This window comes from Pteronotus mesoamericanus, unplaced genomic scaffold (assembly GCF_021234165.1).
Source record: "Pteronotus mesoamericanus isolate MK-2021 breed Mesoamerican mustached bat unplaced genomic scaffold, CSHL_Meso_final contig_94, whole genome shotgun sequence".
In the NCBI taxonomy this organism is placed as follows: domain Eukaryota; kingdom Metazoa; phylum Chordata; class Mammalia; order Chiroptera; family Mormoopidae; genus Pteronotus; species Pteronotus mesoamericanus.
Genome location: NW_026555285.1, coordinates 50,604,759 through 50,626,674, shown reverse-complemented (window position 1 = coordinate 50,626,674; position 21,916 = coordinate 50,604,759). Strand labels below are relative to the sequence as shown.

The 21,916-nt window shown below is 46.8% G+C and overlaps 1 protein-coding gene across 3 annotated transcripts in view; it reads right to left on the bottom strand.

The window, feature by feature from the left end:
* Nucleotides 1–21,916, bottom strand: part of NBEA (neurobeachin) — a 482,091-nt gene that overhangs the window by 224,502 nt on the left and 235,673 nt on the right. For all 3 annotated transcript variants that reach the window (XM_054586547.1, XM_054586549.1, XM_054586548.1), the window contains exons 36-37: nt 17,405–17,513; nt 14,345–14,511 (exon numbers count right to left, since the gene is read on the bottom strand). In XM_054586547.1, the coding sequence (XP_054442522.1) occupies nt 14,345–14,511; nt 17,405–17,513 (276 nt within the window). The remainder of the gene's footprint in view (nt 1–14,344; nt 14,512–17,404; nt 17,514–21,916) is intronic.

Sequence of the window (21,916 nt, the reverse complement as noted above, 5' to 3'; positions counted from 1 at the left end):
ACATGACAACATGCTCGACGTTGCTAATCACCACAGCAAAGCACATTAAAACCACACTGAGGTATCACCTCACACCTGTCAGAACGGCTGTCACCAATAAAGCAACAACGACAAGCGCTGGCGAGGCTGTGGAGAAAAGGGAGCCGTCGCGCACTGTGGGTGGGAATGCAGGCTGGGGCAGCCGCTGGGGAGAGCAGGACGGAGTTTTGTCAGAAAATTAAACTTGGAACTGAGTTATGGCCCAGTGAGTCCACATCTGGAAATTTATCTGAAGAAACCCGAAACACTAATTTGGAAGGATACATGCACCCCTTTGTTCATAGCAGCATTATTTACAGTCGCCAAGATCTGGAAGCAGCCCAAGCGCCCATCAGTGGATGAGAGGCTAAAAAAGCTGTGGTACATTCACACAATGGAATACTTCTTGTCGGCTACAAAAGTGGAAATCTTACCCTTTGTGACAATACGGATGGACCAGGAGAGCATTATGCTCCGTGAAATAAGCCAGTCAGACAAAGAAAAGCACCATATGATTTCACTCGTATGTGGAATGTAATGGACAAAATGAACTAACAAGCAAAGTAGAGACAGACCCATAGACAGAGAGCAGGCTGCCAGCTGCGGGTGGGGCGGGGGCTGAAGGGGATGGAGGGATTAAACCAAAAAGAGAAAGAGCTCACGGACAGGGACAACAGCGCGGTGGTGACCAGAGGGCGGGGGGTGGGGGTGGACGGACACTTGACTGGGGTCGCGGCCACACAGTGCAAGTGCACAGAGGATGCGTTGTGGGACCGCGCACCTGAAACCCTTGCGATTTTATTAGCCAGCAACACTCCAATAAATACCGTAGAAAGGCAAAAAAGGACTTGTTTTGCTCTCCTTGGCAGGAGACTGGGCTAGGCCAGCTCTGTCTCTGCACAGCCCCAGCGGGTGTTTCAGGGAGCTCCCTCCTCTATCTGAGCCCCCCCCCTCCCCCCCGCCAGGTGGGACCTCGCCCACCGTAGTCTGACTCTGTCTTTGAGGGACACCAGTAATTCCACCGGTCACCTTTCCCTCTGTCCCTGTTTGGTAAATGAAAATGCAAAACAAACAAAAAATCCTACCTGTTCACAAAGAAAACATCCTGAACATAACCCTGGTTCAAGGTTCTTAGCAGCTTTCCCCGTTCCCTAGCTCCTTAAAAAAACGGAAACTTAGGGCGTGTGGTTGTCACGGCCTTTTCCCCACCCAGAAGTCGATCTTCTCAGTAGGACGGAGGGAAGCCTCCCGACCTGCTGGGAAGAGATGTTCAACAGCCCCTGGTACCCGAGCTCCGGGCCTGCCGGACGAGGCCTTGGGCCGAAAACAGGCTTCCAGGCCCTTCCCTGCAGGCCCCGCGATCAGGGCTGTGCGCCTGCTCCATAAGCCCTTTCCTAAGGGCGCTGCAACCGCCCCCCGCCCCCCCCCCCCGCCCCCGCCCCCCCGCCCCGCCCCAAGGGTCCTTCACCCCGGGGGGCGGGACGCGCATCCTGGCTTCTGGCCCCGCCCTCCCCAGACCCCCGCCTCCTGTGGACACCGAGCCCTGCGCAAGTCTGGACAATCGGGGAAAATACGGAGGCAAGGGACGGAGGGCAAAGAGGAAGAGTGGACCTGGGGATATGCCCCACACCGAATATAAGCCGTTTTCCCAAAGTAAGATTTGTCACTCGCCAAATCTGGTGTTTGTGAATAACAGTAACTCCATAATTATATTGAGGTTTAAGTGACAGAAGTTCTAAATAAGCAAAGAAGTCAGGCTGATAAAAATGTTTACAGACACTTAAACTGCTGCAGTGAAATTCAGTTTAACTAAATTTAAAATGAAAGACATTGCATTTTTAAAACGCAACGAAGGCTTTCCCTGGAAGGACTGGACGGGCTGGCCCAGCGGCCGTGTCCCTGCGCAGGCGCCACAGCGAGGCTGCGGGAGGCCTCAGGGCTCCGCCCCAGCAGCAGCGGACCGCGCCACCCCCCCACCCCGGGCCCCGCTGGAGGCGGCCGCGGCCCGGAGTGGGAGGGCCCCCCCATTCCCCCATCCCGGGCCTGCGGTAAAGCCCCGAGCTGGGGAGCAGGGGCTGTGTTTCTTTCCCTATTCCTGACCAAAAATGAAAGTTAAAAAGGAAAGAATTTTTTAAAAATAACACCACTACAAAGGTTTACGGTCCAGGGGTGTCCAACCTTTTGGCGTCTCTGGGCCACCCTGGAAGAAGAGTTGTCTTGGGCCTCGCATTAAATACACAAACGCTAACAAAAACTGATGAGCAAAAAAAACAAACACACAAGCAAAAAAAGGTTTTAAGTAAATGTACGATTTTATGCTGGGCCACATTCATAGCCGTCCTGGGCCGCAGGTTGGGTGTCCCTGGTTATACAAGTTCCCGACGAAGTGTATCCTACTTAGACACTTTCTCTGCACAAATACTTCTAAGGTAAAAATGCTTAACACAGGATCATTATTACTCTTCAAACATTCAGGAGGCAGCAATTTAGTAACTGTAAACTAAACAGTCATAGCAATTCAGGTAAATATGAATTAAATCTCTTACTTTTTCTCACTTAGTATAGCGAAGATAACGTGCAATTGCAAAGCCAAACTTCTGCCCTTTACTATAAACCCCAGCCTCCCAGGGCTATGATTTCATTCCCAGCCTCTGGGAACCTAAGTTAACTTTGCACCTTGGTATAGCTATTTACAAAACAATGAAATAATCAGGTGGATCCTTTGTTTGGGTTATACAATGATATTGTTGCACATCTTTTATGTAGAGGACATAAAGAATAAAACTCGTACATGCGAATGTTTAACCATAATTCATTTAAGGGGAAGGGAAGAGAAACGAAAGTCAAAGTCAAGAGGATGAGCCTTGGTATAATATTATTCTTCGAATAAGTAGGAGAGGATTTTCTAGAAGTTTGTTTTTTAAAATACCCTACAAAAATATTGTAACTTTTAAATTTCATTTGGTAAATTTAACAAACACTTGCTGAATGAGTAAAAGAGGACATAAATGTGGCATGTGAAGTTGCTTAGAGCCAAGAGGGCACAGCAGGAAGAGCTCCTAAATCTAAAGAGATGACGGTTCTTGCTCAGAAGTCAGAAGAAAGCATGTACTTCAATGGGTTCTGTTTTTTTTTTTTAATCATTGATTTGAGAGAGAGGAAGGTGGGGTGGGGGGAGGGGGAGGAGAAACATCGATTTGCTGTCCTACCTATCGATGCATTCATTGGTTGCTTCTCTGTGCCCTGAATGGGGTTTGAACCTGCAACTTTGGCATATTGGGAGGCTGCTCTAACCAACTGAGCTACCGGGCAAGCCAACTCCATGAGTTTTAACTCAGATTTTAACTAGGTAAACAAACCAATCTAGTAAAGTGTCCAGAAGTTGTGCGTGTACTTTTTGAAAGACCAGGAACGTAATTCCGAGGTAATTAATAATAGTTAATTAGCCAGAAACAACAACAAAAATAAACCTGTACACATTTCAACTTTCGTAAAAAGCTGCCCAAAAGTTTTAAAACCACTGGCTGAATTTCTGACTTGAGAGCATTGTGGGTGATATTGTTTCTCTTGGAAAAACTTGACTAATAATTATAAGCAGCCCTCTGCCACAGGTATTTCATTTCTAGTAAGTATTTTAGCCATGCGTTTTGATATATTTGTAAGACTACAGTGCCAATTAATAAATGCTTTCATTTCGATAGTAGTGAGTTTAAAAGAAAACCTCTAAGTTACATTAGAAATCAACAGTGCAAAGACAGCCTTTCAGCCCCATAAAAGATTTGGCCTTGGGATACGCTGACGAATATTCCAATGGCCAAATATAATATTATACATATTTAAATTTAAAAAATAGAACTGTTAAAAATGCCGAAAAGTTATTATTTAGGTTTCTTTTAAAACGATCACAATTTGAAATATTCATTTATTTAATAGACATTTGGTAGAGCTCTAGGATTTTGCTTTCTAATGAACGCTTCATAATTCTGTGAGGCACTTACTGGGCCCTATTGTACAAATAAAAGACGAGGGAGCTGGGAGAGGTCCGCACACTTGTCAAAGCCGCCCTGCAGCTCTGGAGGGGGGACTTGAATCCAAGTCTGGCTTTGTCCGAAGCTTCAACATAATGCTCTCCATGTTATTAATTAATGCTCATAACTTAATTTTAATAAATTAACACTAGTTTTCTTATGTCCAAAGTTTACCAAATGATACACTGACAGGATCCTACCAAATACATGAAATATTGTAGCTAAAATTATTCAAAATATCCCAAATTTTATTCACTCTTTCCCTATTTCAGGGTAAAGCAGAAAGTCAGAGGTAGAGACAGACGCAAAGTGTATTCTAATTCAATTTTATCCAACTGTAATAGTTTCTGAAATGTTAGTAATTATACCCAAATAATAATAATTTGGGTATATTCATTCACTTCCTTATTTACAGACGACCACTTATGTGCCAGGCTTCACATATCAAGAACTTCAACTCCTCGGAACATAGTTTTGGCAGTAAGTAAAACAATAATTATACAACATGGCAGGGATATAAAACTAGGAAGTGCTAGAGAAGGAGAGAAGCTAAACCAGGGGTGTCCAACCTGTAGGCATCTCTGGGTTCCAAAACACGGGAATAAGAAGTTCTCTTGAGCCACACATTAGATACCCAAACACTCATGAAAACAAACAAATCTCACGATGCTTTAAGAAAATTTAGGCTTTCGCGCTGGGCTACGTTCACAGCCGCCCCGGGCCGTGGTCGGAGCCGCAGAGGGCAGCCCCCGGCTGGGGCGGGCGTGCGGGCAGGGCTGCGGGATAGCGGTGACGCCGCGGGCCGCTCCGGGCGGGCCAGAGCTGGGGCTTCACGGCAAATAGCCTGGGGGGCGGTAACTACGGAGTAGGGGTTCCCCCAGAGAAGAAAGCCATGTGTATATATAGATATAAGTGCCTTTAGAGATACAGATGCCTTTATATATATATAAAGGCCCTATATGTGATAAAGAATTACGAAACAAGCAATTGCTTCATTAGTGTTACTTTAATCTAGACCAATGTCAGCAGACACAACAGACATGCTGCTCCCCGAGGGGACAATAATCAGGTCCTCATTAGCCGAGCATCCTGAGCTGCTCATATTAGAACCTGCGTTCACACACCCCGATCACGATGACATCCAGTTTACCAGAAGGGGGAGATTTTACTTCCCACTTGACTATCATATACTTAATGGCCGCTCCTGAAGACGTTAACAAGGTACTTTGGCAGCTGTCCTTTTCATGCAAAGTTACTGCTTAACGATGTATCTTTGAGTGCCCTAAAAACACTCTGCTTCCTCAGTTGGACAAATCCTGGTTTATAAGCTTTAAAAATGCCCATGCGATAGTTTTATATAAGGCATATTTTATTGCCCAGCTCTCAAAACTCTTTCCTCCTCCAAAAGCCACCCATACGTAATTTTAAAGATTTACGTGAAGCCTCAGCGGGCACACGGACCCCCTGCCCGGGACACCCAACGCCGGGGCTTTGGGCGGCGCCTGCGTCCCAGGGAGGGGCTCGCCTGCAGTCCGGTGACTGCTGCTGAGTAACGACAAAGTTCTTTTTAAAAGAGAACTCTTTCTGTCTTAACACTGTCCACAGGATAGATGACAATGTGTGGCTTCTTAGACGAATCATATGAATCAAATTTTTAGGGCTTACCTCCACTTGAGGGGCTATTACAGTCCGGGAGGGTATCGTTCTGAGGGCTCAGCGGTCTGAAGCTGAAGTAGAGGGGCTGACCGTGTGTGTGATGATACATAGCCTCTTCATAGAAGAAATAAGTGGTCGAAGATTTCATTTAAAAAGATATTGATTCACCTTATTTTTCTGGGGACTTGCCTCATGCTAATAATTGGCCTTCTTTTCTGACAGGAGAGCTATTTGTTTTCTTAGTTTTCTGCCTGGTTGTGACTCAAAGTGCTCACGAGGGTCTTTGCGGAGCTGCTGCCTACATTTCTATAATAATCTTTGTATAAAAATATAAAGTCCATACTTTTTCCCCCCAGATTTGACATTAGAAAAAACACTTTAGGTGTTTAGATTTCATCATTATCACGTGCACTGGATTAAGTGCAGCCAAAGTAAAAGTTTGATTGGAAAAGAGCATTAGATGTTTTAGAATGCAGAACTTAACTGACCAAAAGTTACTTCCATACGGAAATTGGCGGGAGATGAATGTAACTTGCTGTAAGATAATTTTATCCTATAGATCTATTATCTAAGCAATGAGAGCACTAATAGCATTTACTTTTTCAAAGGACATTGAATGAATGTTGGATTTTCTTCCAGTTTGGCGACATAATCTCTGGAATATAGTAGTAGAGTGAGAACTGAGTGTTGGTCAGTCTTTTCAGTTTCTTTCATTAACTTAACCTAGTGCTCTGCCCGCTAATTTTTTTTCTTGAATGTCTCAAGGCCTTTAATATTTTTTCTGAACATCTCAACAGTTACTTACAAAAAGGGTGGGATAAAAAAAAACAAAACTATTGAAAGTAAAGCTTTATGTTTGAAGAATTATATAATTACATTATTAAAAATATACACATAAAAATTATCAACAGAAATGTAATACAAGGAAAATACAACATAAAATAAGGCTCCATTACTCTATCCTTAAAAACCCTTTCATGCTGATAAACTTAAGTATAGCTAAAAGTTAAACTGTTTTTAAAAAATAGCAACAATATGCATATCAATTAGATATATTTTCTTTTAAAAAACAATATGGCTATCACATTGTATAAATAGTATCTGAACACAGAATACAGATCAGAATAAGTAATTATTTTCTGGGGTTACTTGTTAGGAAGCGAGAGGATAAGCACGCCGGTGGCGCTGCCCTCGGGCCCCGTTTCCTCCGGCACCGGCTGGTTGCGAGGCTGAACCCACCAGTGCGCTTGGGTGTCCATTTGCTTCACGGGGCTGCCCAGAGGGAGATTTATGGGAATGCGATCTTGTCAGGGGCGCGAGATTAAGTGAACAGTGATGGGGGTAAACAAGCCGTTTCTCTATATTCCAAAGGGTTTAACTCAGTTACTTAAAATGCCATAAACATAAATAGTCTTCTCTGCCTACGATGTGTCCATGACAGATGACTTCAAAATACAGCACTCTAGGGCAACAGCGCTTCCAGCTGAACAGGCAACCCGAATACCAAAAACGCTTCCGTCTCAAGCACAAAATGTGAGTGCGCATGCAGTAGAGCACACGTCCGCTGTACGCTCATTTACTCACTTCATTTGTAAAAACAAATATATGTGTATGTATTAATAAATGAGGGTATTTATAGCAAAAAAGATTGTGTGCATTCATAATCCTAAATGTTTTCACATGTGTTTTTATGATTTTCAAAAAGGTCGATGAATTGAAAGTATTATTTTAGGGAATGCAGTGATATTTAAGTGAAGATGGTTAATCCAAAAAGCAAGCTTATAAAAAAAATAAACACATTGTAGGGGTCCAGAGATTTTTCTCAACAACCTCATAATATACCATCTTCAAGGATGCCAACATAACGTCATCTGCCAGGACAGCGGGTGCCACCGCCGGAAACAGAGTGCGTCCCGCCGGGCCCAGGCACAGCCCAGTCCGCAGCGCCACGCAGGGCCGAGGGGCTGCGGCGCCGGGCCGCTCCCGGGCCTCCCGACAGGCGGTCAGAGCTTGCGGCCTTCCCGCCGCTCGGAAGCCCAGGAGAAGTTTCATAACAAGCAACCCAAAGTACTGGCTTTTACGTTAAAACTAACGAGTAGCCCTCACTTTGTGAGAGTTTCTTCGTTACTGATTTTCTTCATTGCCATTACCTGTCGGTTTTATTTAGTTCTAACTGTATAAGCATTTTACGAAGTGTCTTACTTTGGAGAGACTTATTAAAAATAGGCATCCTAACTGGAAAAAAAAAAATCTATACATTTTAGAAAAAAAAAAGCAGCAGACACAACCGTGACAATCAGCTGGTCACAGAGGCTGCGGCCCGACGCCCTTCGCATCCCAACGACAGGCATTTTCGGCCCCGGCCTGCACGGCCGCCGCCTCGGCCGCAGCACGGAGCTCCCCAGGTCGCTGCTCCTGCTCAGCGACCTGCCTCGGGGTCCCATGCGTGGGAACGGCTGGGCCGGCCTCGAGGGCCCGGCCGTCCCGCAGTGCGTTTCCCACGCCTGTTCACGCGGGCCTGCCCTGCGTGTGCGCTTTGGGGAAGGCGCGGGGAGGCGCCCGAAAGGCTGTCGCGGTCCGGGCAGCACCCCTCCCCGCTCCAGCTCGCAGTCCTCCGCCAGCACCCCCCCCCCGCCCCCGCCCCTGCCACCCCCCGCCGCGCATCTTCCTTACTCAAGACTCGAAAGGCCTGGTGCCCTTCCTTCCCCTCCAACATCCTGGACTTATCTCGGGTGACTCGACGGAAGCGGCCCACGGAAGACCCGCCCGTCCCCCGTCTTACCTCCCCGTCACCGCGACCTGTACCTGGACTCCCCTCGACCACTTCCGGGGCCGCGCGCCCTCTGTCGCCCGCCCGGGCCGCGTCCCTGCAACCCAAACTCTAGGGTCCTGCAGCGTCCCCCGCCTTTCAGTTCGCCGGCACTGTCTTCTTGGCTCCCCTGTTTTCTGCCTACGATTCTCCTCGTTTTACTTCCTTCCTTAACCGCCTTAGAGTCAGTACACACGCTACCGCTTCGACCAGTTTCTTGCATCTTCGTGTTCTTGCTCCTTTGCACGGGTGCACAAACCAGCCAACACAGCCCGGGAAGCCGCCCGGGCGGACCCCGCGCAGGCTGCGAAGATGACGGCACACGCCCTCCACGCGCTGCTCGCGAGGCCCGCGGAGGCGCAGCTTGCGCATGTGTCTGTTTTCAGGGAGCGGAGGGTCGAAAGAAAGGAATGAACCAATGACGCAGGCCTGGCCGGGAGCTCGGCGGGATGGGGCAGATTTGACTCTGGGCAGGACGCAGACCCAGGCCACGGGCTCGCTGTCTCTCTCCTTTGCTCCCTCTCCAAAAATCAATAAACATGTTTTTGGGCCAGACTGACTTTTTCAGCAGCCCCGCAGAGGAACTTCAGAGGAAATTAATGTAGATTTAAAGAAAACCCAAGTACAGTGCTTACATTTCATACTCACTAGAGAAGGCAATGGTAACTGTTAAATACACACACACACACACGCACACGCACACGCAGAAGCAGAGCCAGGAAGTGAAAGTTAATATGGTTGTTTTAGAATACCCCAAATCCAGGATTTATTTCCAAAGCATATAATTTTCACTTTACAGCACTGCCTGCTTACCGCATACTTGATGTATTAGTGTTTATTTTATGTTAAAGTTATTATTTTGTGCTTATAAAGCTTTTATTTTATGCTACTGTAACTTATTATTTTAACTTTAAATTCTTGAATCAGTGACTAAGATAACTCTTGTTTTGGACGTGAAGACTATAGCTTGAAATCCAGTAAGTAAGCCACCTTCTCATTTGAACCTGGTACGTTTTTTACAAAGCTCTTTTGAAGTGATAGCATAATGTTCTATGAACTCCATAGCCATTCAACAAAAATGGGCTATAGCGCAAACACCTTTCATTTCTCGGCAGTCCTTTTGTCATCGTTGACCTCACAGTGTTATCGAGATCGCAATCAATAGTGCGTTTAGTCTGACAGTAACTTAATACACTTGGCAACACAGCTTGTAACAACTGCATCCACTGAGTGTGGAGCACATTCCTAATTTAAATCTTGACATTTTTAACTGCTTTTAAGTTGCCAGTTTTTAGTATATTTACTTTAGGATTAAAAAAACCTATGTAATTTTTAAAAACACATGTAGTGAAAGTTAATTCACTTATAGGTATTAGTTGTAGGAAAATCCAATTTATGTTTTTAGGTTATAGAACCAAAATACCTGTGTTGGTATGAAAATAATTGAGATAATCTGAGTTATAGCTTATTTAACTTTAAAACAGTAAATATATACACACATTTATGTCAACTGATCTTTGACAAGGAGCAAACACAATTAAATGGAGCAAAGATAGTTTTTTCAACAAATGGTATCGTAATAATGGGATAATCACATGCAAAAAAATAAACCTAGACACAGACTGTACGCCCTTCACCAACATTACCTCAAATGTAAAATGCAAAACATACAAACCCTAGGAGCTACCCCAGGAGGCCACCCAGCTGGCTTGGGCATGGTGCTCCTTTTTAGAGACAACAAATTCCTACCCATGAGAGAAGTAATAGATAAGCTGGACCTCATGAACATTAAACACTTCTGCTCTGCTAAAGACAGTTGCAGAATGAAAAGACAAGCCACAGGCTGGGTGAAACTATTTGCAACAGACACATCGGATAAAGGATTGTCATTCAAAATAGTCAAAGAACTCTTAACCTCAATAGTAAGGAACAAGCAACCTGGTTAAAAAATAGGCCAAAGACCTTCACAGACACCTCATCAAAGGAGATACAGAGGACATAAGGCTAGGAAGAGATGCCCTACATCGGATTCCATCTGGGAAATACGAATTAAAATGAGATACCACTACAAATCTACTGGGACAAATGGCCAATATCTGGAATACCTACACCATCACACGCTGGTGGGAATTTTGAACAACAGGAAGTCTCACTCATTGTTGGTGGGAATGCAAAACGGTATGGGCACTTTGGAAGGTAGTTGAGTGGTTTCCTAGAAAACTAAACATCCTGCTACCATAAAATCCCGCAGCCACACTCCTCAAAGTCTACACAAAGGAGTTAAAAACTTACATCTACACAAAAACCTGCACGTGGATATTTATAGCTGCTTTTTTCATAATTGTCAAGATTTAGAAGCAACCAAGATGCCCTCTGCCTGGCGAGTAGATGAGCCAACTGTGCCCCGTCAGGACAAGGGAACACCCTTCAGCTCTACAAGGGGGTGGGCTAGAGAGCCATGAAGAGGCCCGGAGGACCCTTAATTCTTTCAAAGTTAAAGAAGCCACTTTGGAAGGGATATATACTCTGATTCCATTGTATGACTTTCTGGAAAAGGCAAAGCTGTGGAAACGATAAAACAATCTGCGGTTGCTGGGGGTCGCAGGGCCCGGCCGGAGGGAGGGGCGGAGTCAGAGGGTCGTCGGAGCGGTGAAGACACGGTGGGTGACACTGCAATGCTGGGCATGCACCATCCTACGTTTGTCCGCGTCGGTGCGATACGCGACGATATACGACGCCAAGAGAGACACTATCCTAGGAGCAAGAGACGCCACTGTGGACGAGAGAGATGAAAGGCCTTCCTGCTACGGAGCTTGTATTTCAGTGGGAAACAAAACAGTAGAACCGACAAATATGTAAATGTCTATATTTGATAGAAATAAATCTTGGAAACTGAAAATAAAGCAGAGAAATGCAATGTAAAATGTTTGGAAAAGAAAGAGTTTTAGGCCAAGTGGCTCCAGGCGGCTCTTCTGAGAAGACGTGGTCAGCACGGAGGCCTGTGGGCGTGCGGGCTGGTCTGGGAAGAGGTGTCCAGGGAGAACGGCCTCTCCGCGGACGGAGGACCAGCGGGAGCCGCCGGAGGGAGCGAGAGGAAACCGGGAAGGGCGGCGGGGAAGGAGGGCCAAGAGCCCCGGAGGCCGGCCCGGTCTGGCTCACCGGCCGCGCCGCCTCTGGCGCACGCTGTCCCCTCCGCGGGCAATGCTCCGCAGGCCTCGGCTCCAGGGACCTTTCTAGCAGCACCCGCGCGCTCTGCCCCGGCACGCGGCTGTGGCTCCCCTTCCCAAGCCTTCGGGCAGCGATCGGGCGCTGCGGGCGCCCAACATGGCAGCACCAGCGGGCGCCTCGTGAGGCCTTGGCGTGTGGCTGCGAAACTGGGGCATCTAATTTTCATGAACTACATTTGACGAGCCACGCGTGACTTGCGGGCTTTCCTCGCGCAGGGCGGCCGGCCGGCATCTGAGCCTCGTGGGCAGCTGCGGGGCGGGAATCGCGGGCGAGGGAACCCTGGCTCGGGCGACAGCAGAGGTGGCGGGGAGAAGTGGGGAGGGCTGGGCGTGCTCAGGGTCTGCTGAAGGGTTCGCGGGACCTGAAAGGTGGTTCAGGGTCAGCGCAAGACAGGCGGCCGGGCACCTGCAAGGCGGGGTGGGGAGCGGCGAGCCGGAGAGGCCCCCAGGAAGGACCGGCGGCGGGAGCCGCAGGGCGCAGTTCATCCTCGTCAGAGCGCGGAAACTAACGGATACCCGAGTGGAAGAGGCCAGCAGGTGGGCGGACATGCCGGTCTGGAGAAAAGCGGCGACCTGGCCTACGCACAGTGCATCCGGGAGCTATCCGCACCCCGCAGCAGTGTGAGGCCGGGGCGCTAGATGAAGTTGCCCAGAAGCTAAGACAGAAAAGGGAAGCGGTTCAATGACTGTGTCTTATTAATTAATCAAAACCTGGGGAAGATGATAGAGAGCACAACCTACCCTTCACGATGTAACGTTTCGTGACCCAGTCAGAAAAGGATGATAAGAAGCAGACTGCATGTTTTTTTATCTGGCCAGCACTGGGAAGTAATGTGCAGGAAAGGACGGGAGACACGTGGTCCTCCGAGGGGACCTGCTGCCAGGCTCCTGTCCATCAGCACAAAGGGGACACGCCGCAGAGGGTGCGCTGGCTATGCTACCACTGACACTATAAAGGTCACTGTCGTCTGGCTGTATTTTAATCACATAATGAAATATGAAAACCCGAACCCTGTACAGCTTTATACATGTAAGGCGATGTCCCACGTCATTCGAGCTGAATGACGAGCAATGTGATGCTGGAGCCGGGCTGTGCGCGCCCGGGGGATGCACACCGCGGGGCGGGGCAGCTCGAGGCTGCGTGTCAGCTGGCTGGGCTGCGGGGCCCCGCGGTTTGGGCAAACACCAGTCAGGACGGCGCTCTGAAACATCTTGTAGGCGTGATGAATATCTACACCCAACTGACTTGAAGAAAACTGTGTCATTCTCAGTAATGCGGGTGGCCCCACCCGGGGAGATGGGGGCCTGCGGCGAAAAGCCTGAGGCCTCCGGAGAGGGGGGATTCGCCGGCGCGGCGACCCTGGCCGAGTGGGCCGCCCGCCCGGCCTTCAGGCGGGCCAGCCCCACAGTCAGGACGGCTCCCTGACATCCATCGGTATCTGTGCCTTCGCCTCTGCCTCCCCTCTGGGTGTCGCCCACGCTCGGCGGAGTGGGTCCGCGTTCTCCGGGGAACCCCAACGGGACTCCCGGCCTCCGCTGGTACAGCCTGTGCAAAGCCACGGGCGTGGACCTCAGCGCGGAAACCTGAGCTCCCTCACTGTACTAGGGACAAAGTCTCTGTCAGACCGTCCCTGAGATGCTCTGAAGGTGAAACAAGAAGATCCACGGAGAGTCCTCAGTATGGTGCTTGGCACACAACACATACTTGGTAATTTAGACGCCATGGTATTGCTATTACTATAAGAAACAAATACTCAGTTTTGACTTTTTAAAGACATTAGGTTGTAATTTTACTTTACATTCAAAAATAAAAGTTTTCTTACATCTTAGGCTTGAAATGAAAGAACAGTGGTCAAATGCAATCCTGGTCATATTCAAATGTTCTTCCCTAACTAACATAACTTCTACCCGAATTCTTCTTAGGAGAGTCCTCTCTGCAGTTAATCAACCCATAAACCCGGCCAGAGAGAAAGTTAATAAAAACACTTATTGGGATCAAATAAAATGAAGATAAAAGAGGAAGGACATTAGCAGTCTAAAGAAGCTGCTTCACTGCCAGTTTTCTAGAAAACTTCATTGTGCAGAAGAAAAAATTTTTTCTGCCCATAAAAATTTATAATTTTATGCCCACAAACTGTAATTTAATAATAACCAATTTTGGCTTTAATTCTACTATAATATCATAAATGCCCTAATTTGAGATTCAACACCTCTCGAGAGACTAAGAAAGAAAATATCAAAGAAAAAATTTAAAAGGAATGTATTACTTCTCCATAGTAAATGCTTATATTGTTACTTGTATTTAAGAAGGATTAAGAAAGATATAAATTTAATAAGTAGGAAGCTCTGACTCTTTAACATTAAAATACTTTCCTAAACAAATATTGTATTTTGTTACACATAATTCTAAATTAGAAATAACTTCCATTGGAGCTACTTTTAAAAGTTCAAATTTTCTTCTAAGCCATTCTAAAAAGACATCACGAAAGATACCAGGAAAAATATAGTAATTTTTAAATACTGTCAATCATGTTCTCTGAGTAATTTAACAGTGTAGGGGCCTTTTTGCCTGTATTCTAATTAACCTGTCACGCGCGGTCACCCACCTGTGCGAGACCGCGCCCCAGGCCCCGTGCTTGTTGGTGAGGATGTTGAGGATCTTCTGCTTCAGCTGGTTCGCGGTCACGTGGTCCCGGTGCTTGGCCGCGCTGATGAGATGGTCGCACATCTTCTCCTCCTCCCGCCGGTCGGCGGCGTACTGGGCGCACTGCGACTGCGGGGACACAAGAGCAGTGCAGCAGGGCTGATGCGCAGCTCGCCCGGCGCGCAGCGAGGCACGCTAGTAACTCCGAAAACCTGACCCTTTGACACTTTATTCTAAAGAACACACAAGGTCACTTTGCAAACGTGTAAGACTGTGTTCTTTGTGTGTGTCTATACACACGCAGATATAAAATAACTGGGATGATGTGACTATCTGTGTTCGTGCCTGTTGCTATTAGTAACATAGCTAAGCATTCTCATCTTGTCTCAAAGGGGTTCAACATGAACATAAAGATGGCCATTTCTTTAATTCTGTTGGATGTTTTAATGACAACCTTGGTGCAGAGAAGATTGACTATAAATTTTAACATTACCAAATGTGTAATATGAGTTGTATAACTAGGAAGGGAAAAAAATTATACATCTAAAAAATACATATAACAAGTTCACATTCGTCCTTACTATGGAAAAAGCCGTTCGGGGAAGGTGCTTGAACACACCCCCTCCGTCCATCTACTGTCGCGGACTACGGCCACGCACGCTCCTTTCTTTCACAGAAATAGCCCCGCAGCAACCCGAGAAGGACTAATGCACGTCCCTGTCGTCTTTTTGTACAGGGCCTCACCAGTCAGCACAGGGCTCTGCCTCCACAATGAGGTTAACGTTTCATTAGCTCATCAGAGAACAAAATTAAATTTTCATTTTTCTTCCTTAACAATCACAGTGATTAACTAAAAAAAACTTAACCGTGAAGTAACCCCCTCACATTACATATACCTCTTCTCTTAATTACAGGCTTATATGGGAGACAGAGAAATTCCTGAAAAGTCCCAGTAAAAGGGCCTGACTTTTCTAAAATCTTCCACAATTTAAACACGATAAGCATTTGGCGAACTACGTACACACTCCCCCGCCCCCGCCCTCCCACATCTCCGCGATTACTAACAGAACTCCAGCCTGAAAAGCGCAGATCCGCACACCTGGGTTAGAGACAAACAACAATGTACGTTCATCGGTAACAATGGCGATACTCTCACAATTAGATTTCCATTAGTATTTTCTGTGTACATAATCTAAAAATCGCTGAGTCCTCATGTCCTCCTCCATAGCTGCTTATCACGCGTGGCCATGAGCCCTCCGCAGAGTGACCTCATGTCCCTGGGGAGGAGCTGGCATTGAGTGGGTGTGAAAATGAAAGTTACTCTTTCTGTGCAGAGAGCACAGATGCACTTACAGTTCAGAAACAAACCTGCAGCGTACTAATGGTGATCACTGGGAAATATGTGGGGTCAAAAAAAATAATTCCTTTGGGGGCAGTGATGAAAAAGCAGTTGGAAAGCGCTGCTCTTCACTTACTGTCATTTTGGTTAAATATATGTTAGAGCCAGTAAATAATACCTAGCTTCATAAAATTCTATTTTAAATGCTCCCGCATGACAACTATTGATTTGCTTATATCCCCATAAAATATTTTGATTTTCTTAGAAAAAGAGGGTGGGACAAAAATAGGTTTACAGTTGTTCATATGGAACATAATCCAATAATTAATAAACAACAAGACAAGAACAAACTCACAGGTGAAAATCTGCTTTTGCCCCGCCCTGCGTGACTGAGTCAAAACTGGCCCTGCACGGACTTCAGGGAAAAGCCGCAATCTTAGTACTAACCGAAGTCAAGCGTTAACAGATTATTATTTTGTTTACAGTTCTGATGTATTTTATACCCCAAGACACTTTCGGAAGAACAGGTCACGCCATCTTGTCATATCCTGATAGATAAATTGTTCAGGTGACACAAAACTTCACTGTGACAAACACGTAATTGTTGATGTACTTTCATCACAGTTTAAAATCGGGGGTAATTTTTTCAGAATGAGGTTTCTGCAGTCTCACATGGCAGACAAATGGAGCAGTGAGTTCTGGGCCTCGGGCCTTTCAGCCGGCCAGGTCAGAGGTCACCAGACCGAGGACATCAACTTGCATGACTAGGAGGGCTGGTTCACGGAGATAAAAACCCCATCAAAGCGGAAATCGCGGGCTCCGACCTCCAGCCACCCCCGCCCGCTGGCTGGGGGCGCCCGAAGGAGCAAGCCGGTGGGGCTTGGACAGGCAGTCCCGCGTCAGCCCGGCCCCGGCCGCCTGCGTGCTTCTGAAACCACTTCTGCTTCGTTATTTGAATGAAGCGAGTATTTCTTACATTCAAACAATGAAATCAGAATGTTTGTGGAACGGAGCCAACATAAATAATGGTGAATAATTATTGACATGTTATAAAATTTTAAATTAAAAAATGTCTATGGAATATATAGCACTCCAATATCCTTTACTGTTTGCATATAAAATAGAAATGATACTTAATTTGTTCTTTATTCAAAGTACTTACGAGGGATTTTTAAACTTATATTTCCATACATACATATAGGTCTACATATGTATCACACAGTAGCAATGCTACAGTTGTCATTAAAACATCGATTATAAAAATAAAATATGAACTAAAATGCTCTGCGGTCACTCTAAAGATGGACACATTAACAAGTAACAAATTACTGAATGTTTGGTAAAACTGAGCTTCTTCCTATGACCTCTTGTTATAACCAGGTCTAATGGGAGGTACACTTTGCAAGCTTCAAAATCACTAAAGTAATTACATTATAAAATTGTATTGTTCACCGGGGATGAGTCAGGAGACCCGCCGTCCGCCGAGCGGCCAGTCACAGGGCCGGGGAGACCGCTTCACGCTGCGAATGAGCGGCCATGAACGGGCGCTCTGAGCCCGACCTTTCCTAAGAACCGAAGCGCCCTCGGCGAGATTCCCCTCCTCCTGCACCCCGCTCGGTGTAAGCTGCCATGGGGGGGCCGGCGTGTCCCAGAAAGGCAGACGTGAACCTGTTCCCACCTCACCTCGAACTCCGCGTGTTTGTGTACGTCCTCTGCTCTCTGCCTGTTCAAAATAAACTCGGCTTCGTTCGCAACACGGACAATGTGGTCCTTCATAGCATGGCACAGTAATCTAGAAAGAGAAACACCTTTGTAATTATTATTCTCATTAAGGAGCCAGTCTTCAGTATTACAAATACTAATTATGCACAAATTTCAGATAAAGCTACATGATAAAATTTAGTTTGGATTATATTTCAGTGACCTTCGTGGTATAGAAATATGCCATATGACTGTTAGAGCAATGTTTCACAGCGTGTCCTGTGAAAAAATCATTCCGCGCATTCAGCAAAGTTTGTGAATGCAATAAAAATAAAGAGAGTTTGGAGAAGTGTTTTAAAATGGTCAAAACAATAGAATTCACTATCTCGGAAGTAAATGCTCCACACGAAAGCTCGATGACCATGTGTCAGGAAACCCGTCGGCCAGATTCCTGCTGTGACCCGATGACAGGCCCTCACCGCTGAGGTGTGCGCCTGAGACTGAGGTAACATCGCATGTCGACTGTCACTAAAAATACAAAGTGCTTTAAAGTAAAAAATACAGATGATAGGACTCTGCTAAGAGTCTAAATTCTAAGATGGAGCTACAGTGAAAACAAGTTTAAAAATGTAACCATGGGGAAAAGGCATTGAACAACAGAAGTCATTTTTTAAAAATATTCATATTATTTTTTAAAAGTGCAATAAAATATACAGTGAGAAGCCGACCACGACCTCCCCTCCCTGCCTGATGTGCAACTTCCACAGGCACCCGATGTGACTAATTTCTTACAAATATTTTCAGACATTTAAAAGATACACATAAGAAAATACAAATATATTATTTTTCACCACTTTCTTACACTAGTATTAGAGTACTATGCACCCTTTTCTCTCTGTAGCTTTCCTCACTTGGCGTTGCGTCTATCTCGTTGCCCAGGTAGAACTTGAAAGTTCTGCGGAAGGAACCAGAGGTCCCCGAGGGAGCCAGGCAGCTTTAACAGAAGACCCCGTTCACTTCCAGCCCACTGAAATGTGACTTTAGGATAATCCCACACTAAACTCATCATCCCTTTCTGTCGACTCTACTTTCATAATGTGTTTCAATATGTGCATTCATTCATTCCATTAACATTGGTTTAATTCAGGCCTGATTCGTCTCTCATTTGGATCACAGTAGCTTCCCAACTTTCCTGCCTCTTCCGAATCTTCTGTCTTCCAGTGTACTTTTTACGATGCCATGAGTGTTATTTATGACTAAATTTGTTCAGTGAATACGTATAATAGACAACAGTCAAAGTTGTATCATACAGACGCCTGCCTGCTTCCCCAGCCGAGCCTGCAGCCACTTTGCCGTGCCTGTCCCCTGTTCCAGAAATGCCTCTGCAGTTCCCTGAATGCGTCTGGCTCTCTCAGGACCTCTGTGTGTGCCACCTGTCCTTCCTGCCACGCCTGTCACCCCTGCTCCCGACAGGGCCAGAGGACCTTGCCTCCTCAGTTCCTTATACATCTGGGCAGTACGATATTTGTCACATTGTCTTATGTTTATTTTTTCTTTCTTCTCCTTTTAACAAGCCTCTCTCAAACTGTGAGGCTATTGAGTAAGTTGCAATGCCGAGCCACCTCCGTATCTGATGTGATCTGGGCGGCCCTGTCCTGAAGTGCGGGCTCCTCCATGTTTATACCGAAGGGAGAAAGGGCTGAACCAACGTAGGACGGCGGGCCAAGCACATTTTGGCTTTCAATGGTGAGGCAGTTTCCTGACTGTAAAATTCTATGAAACACAGAAAATGAGGTAAATAAAAATGTCCCACAACTTAGGAATGCCTGTTACAGAGCATTCTCCTCCTCGCAGCATCTATAAAACATAGGAAGGGAATGAAATAGTCCTCGCCTTTGAATGCAGATTTATTTTTCAAAAGAAGGAGGAAAAGAAAACAATTTGTTCAACCCCAGTCATCCCTATTCTAAACCAGGAGTTGTGGCCGTGGGAAGGGAGAAGTCAGGAGGCAACATGCCGCATCTTATTTCCAAGGGAACGGTTACAACAAGGCAGGTATCCACGTTCTAGGGAGTATCCAATGTTAAGTTTGTTACCATTTTACTTGCTAGTCTTTGCCCCAAGACTCTGAGATCCTGAATTTTAAATATAAATAATTCCTGTAATAGGATGAAAGAAGAAAATATCAATAGAAAAGGCAGTGTGAGAGGTCGGTCAGTTAGGCTTCCATCGCCTCCAGGTGAGCCAAGGGCCAAAGGCAGAGCTCGGACAAACGATGCTCTCGCCCCTGAGCCTCAGGGTCCTGCTGGCTGCCTCGGAAGCGCCCTGAACCGGGGAAAGCGCGCCGCCTGCGCCGGAAGGTGACATTTAGGCCAGAGGACAGGCTGGTTGGCGGGCGGGGAAGTGGCCACGCGGCGCAGGGCGGCTGAAGCCCCCCGCATGTGTCCCCGGCCCCAGAATCTCGAAGGCAGCCGCAGGGTCTCTGCGGCCACCCGAGGCGGCATGGGGCCGCGCCGGGGAAGCTCACTCTTTGTTGTAGCCCTCTGATAGGCTGTTTAAACAGCTGAAAAAAACTTACACTTTTTTTTTTTTTAATTAAAAAAAATTAGCTTCAGAAAACATGCCCCATCCAGGTTTGGGCTGTAGGAGCCCAGGCGCCGTGTTGAGGCCACGAGCGGCAGGCCGGGCCCGCAGCCTGCAAAGGCCCAGCGCTCCTCCCCGCGTTCCCAGGGCGCTCTCATGGCCTCAGGGGGGTGGGGGAGGTTATTTGTGGGGCTTCTGCTGTCTGGCGCACACGAAAAAAGAGCAGTTCACATTTCGAAAAGGCTCATGGGGGTGTATTGGTTATCTGTATCTCTCACTGAGGGGAAAAACAAAGACGACAGGGAATAGTGGCCACGCCAGGCCCGGGGGCTTGCCAGCGCCCCGCAGGTTCATTGCTTGGCTCGGGGATGCGCTGTGGCACTAACCGATCTCTCTCTCTTCGGAAGTCTGATCCAATTTACCAAACCACCTGCATGGTGAAATAGAGACACTGGAGAGCAGAACAGAGCGTGGGCCAGCGGCGGTCCTCTGGGCGCCCTTCGCTTAGCGCAGGGGGAGGGGATGGAAACACAGACACCAGGCACTTGCCACCTACGCACAGGGCTGGTAGGGGACATGTCCGACTGGGAGACTAGTTATTCTCCTGCGACACTAAGTCTCTCCCAGAGGATACAATCCATTAACTATCCATGCATCTGGGTCGGCTGACTGTATGAAAGTCTATTACGTAAAAATATGATCAGAGCTACGTTTGTCTCAGGATGGGTTCACTGTGGAAACTGGGGTTCCGATTGGGCAGAAATAGAAAGAAGGGAGCTGAGCACACGGGCGACGTCAGAGCTCCGGATGGCTGGCCGCAGGCCTGAGGCGGGGAGAGGGCCCTGAGGGGAGAAGGCGGGTGCGGGAGGCGGCCGCACTGGCACGGACGCGCCCCTCCCCGTGAGTGATGAGGTGCCCCGAGGTAACGCTGGGGGCTCAGGAACGATGCTGCATGAAAACAGGGACCCCCAGAGCAGATTTCAGTTTTGCAGTGCTTTTAATTATATCTTCAAATAAACCTGTCATTTTAAATGCATAGGCAGACAGTTCCATTCATCTACCATGAACCTAAATAGTTACACTTCTTGGAGCGGCAAGGAAAACAACTGACTTTATGAGCCTATTTACGATTGAGAGTTATGGGTAAAGAGGGTGATGATTTTGCATGGCTGGTAAGATGAGTGAATTAAGTGCAATAGGTCAAACGCTGGTGTATATTCAAGACACTGATCACTTGCAGAACATACCACAAAGGGTGATGTCCAAGTCCCAACCAACGATTTTGATCTATAGGTCTCAGGTAAGACCCAGCATCTACATGTTCAATAAACCTTTTTTTTTTTTTTTAATCTTTTGACCCCCTTCATCCACTCTCCACTGCACCCCACCCCGACCTCTGGCAACCGCCAATCTGTCCTCTGCACCTATGAACATATTTTTAGATTCCATAATATAAGAGAGATCATACAATAATTGTTTCATTTAGCATGAGTGCTCTCCAGGTTCATCCATGTTTTTGCAAATGGCAAGATTTCATCCTTTTTAATGGCTGAATAATATTCCATGGTACCACAATCCTTCATCTGTCCATCCATCAGGGGGCACTCAGGTTGCTCCCATATCTTGGCTATTTAATTAAAGCTGCGATGAATACGGGGGTGCAGATATCTTTTCCAGTCAGTGTTTTTGTTTTCTTCGAATCAATACTCAGAAATAAAATTGCTGGATCATACGGTAGGTCATTTATTTAGATTTTCAGAGGAACCTCCATACTGTTTTCCATAGTGGCTGAGCCAGTTTGCATTCCCATGAAGAGTGCCTGAGGGTTCCCTTTTCTCCAAATCCTCGCCTATGCATCACCTCCTCTCTTCTAGAAAACAGGTGTTCTATCAGGTGTGAGCCGAGAGCTTA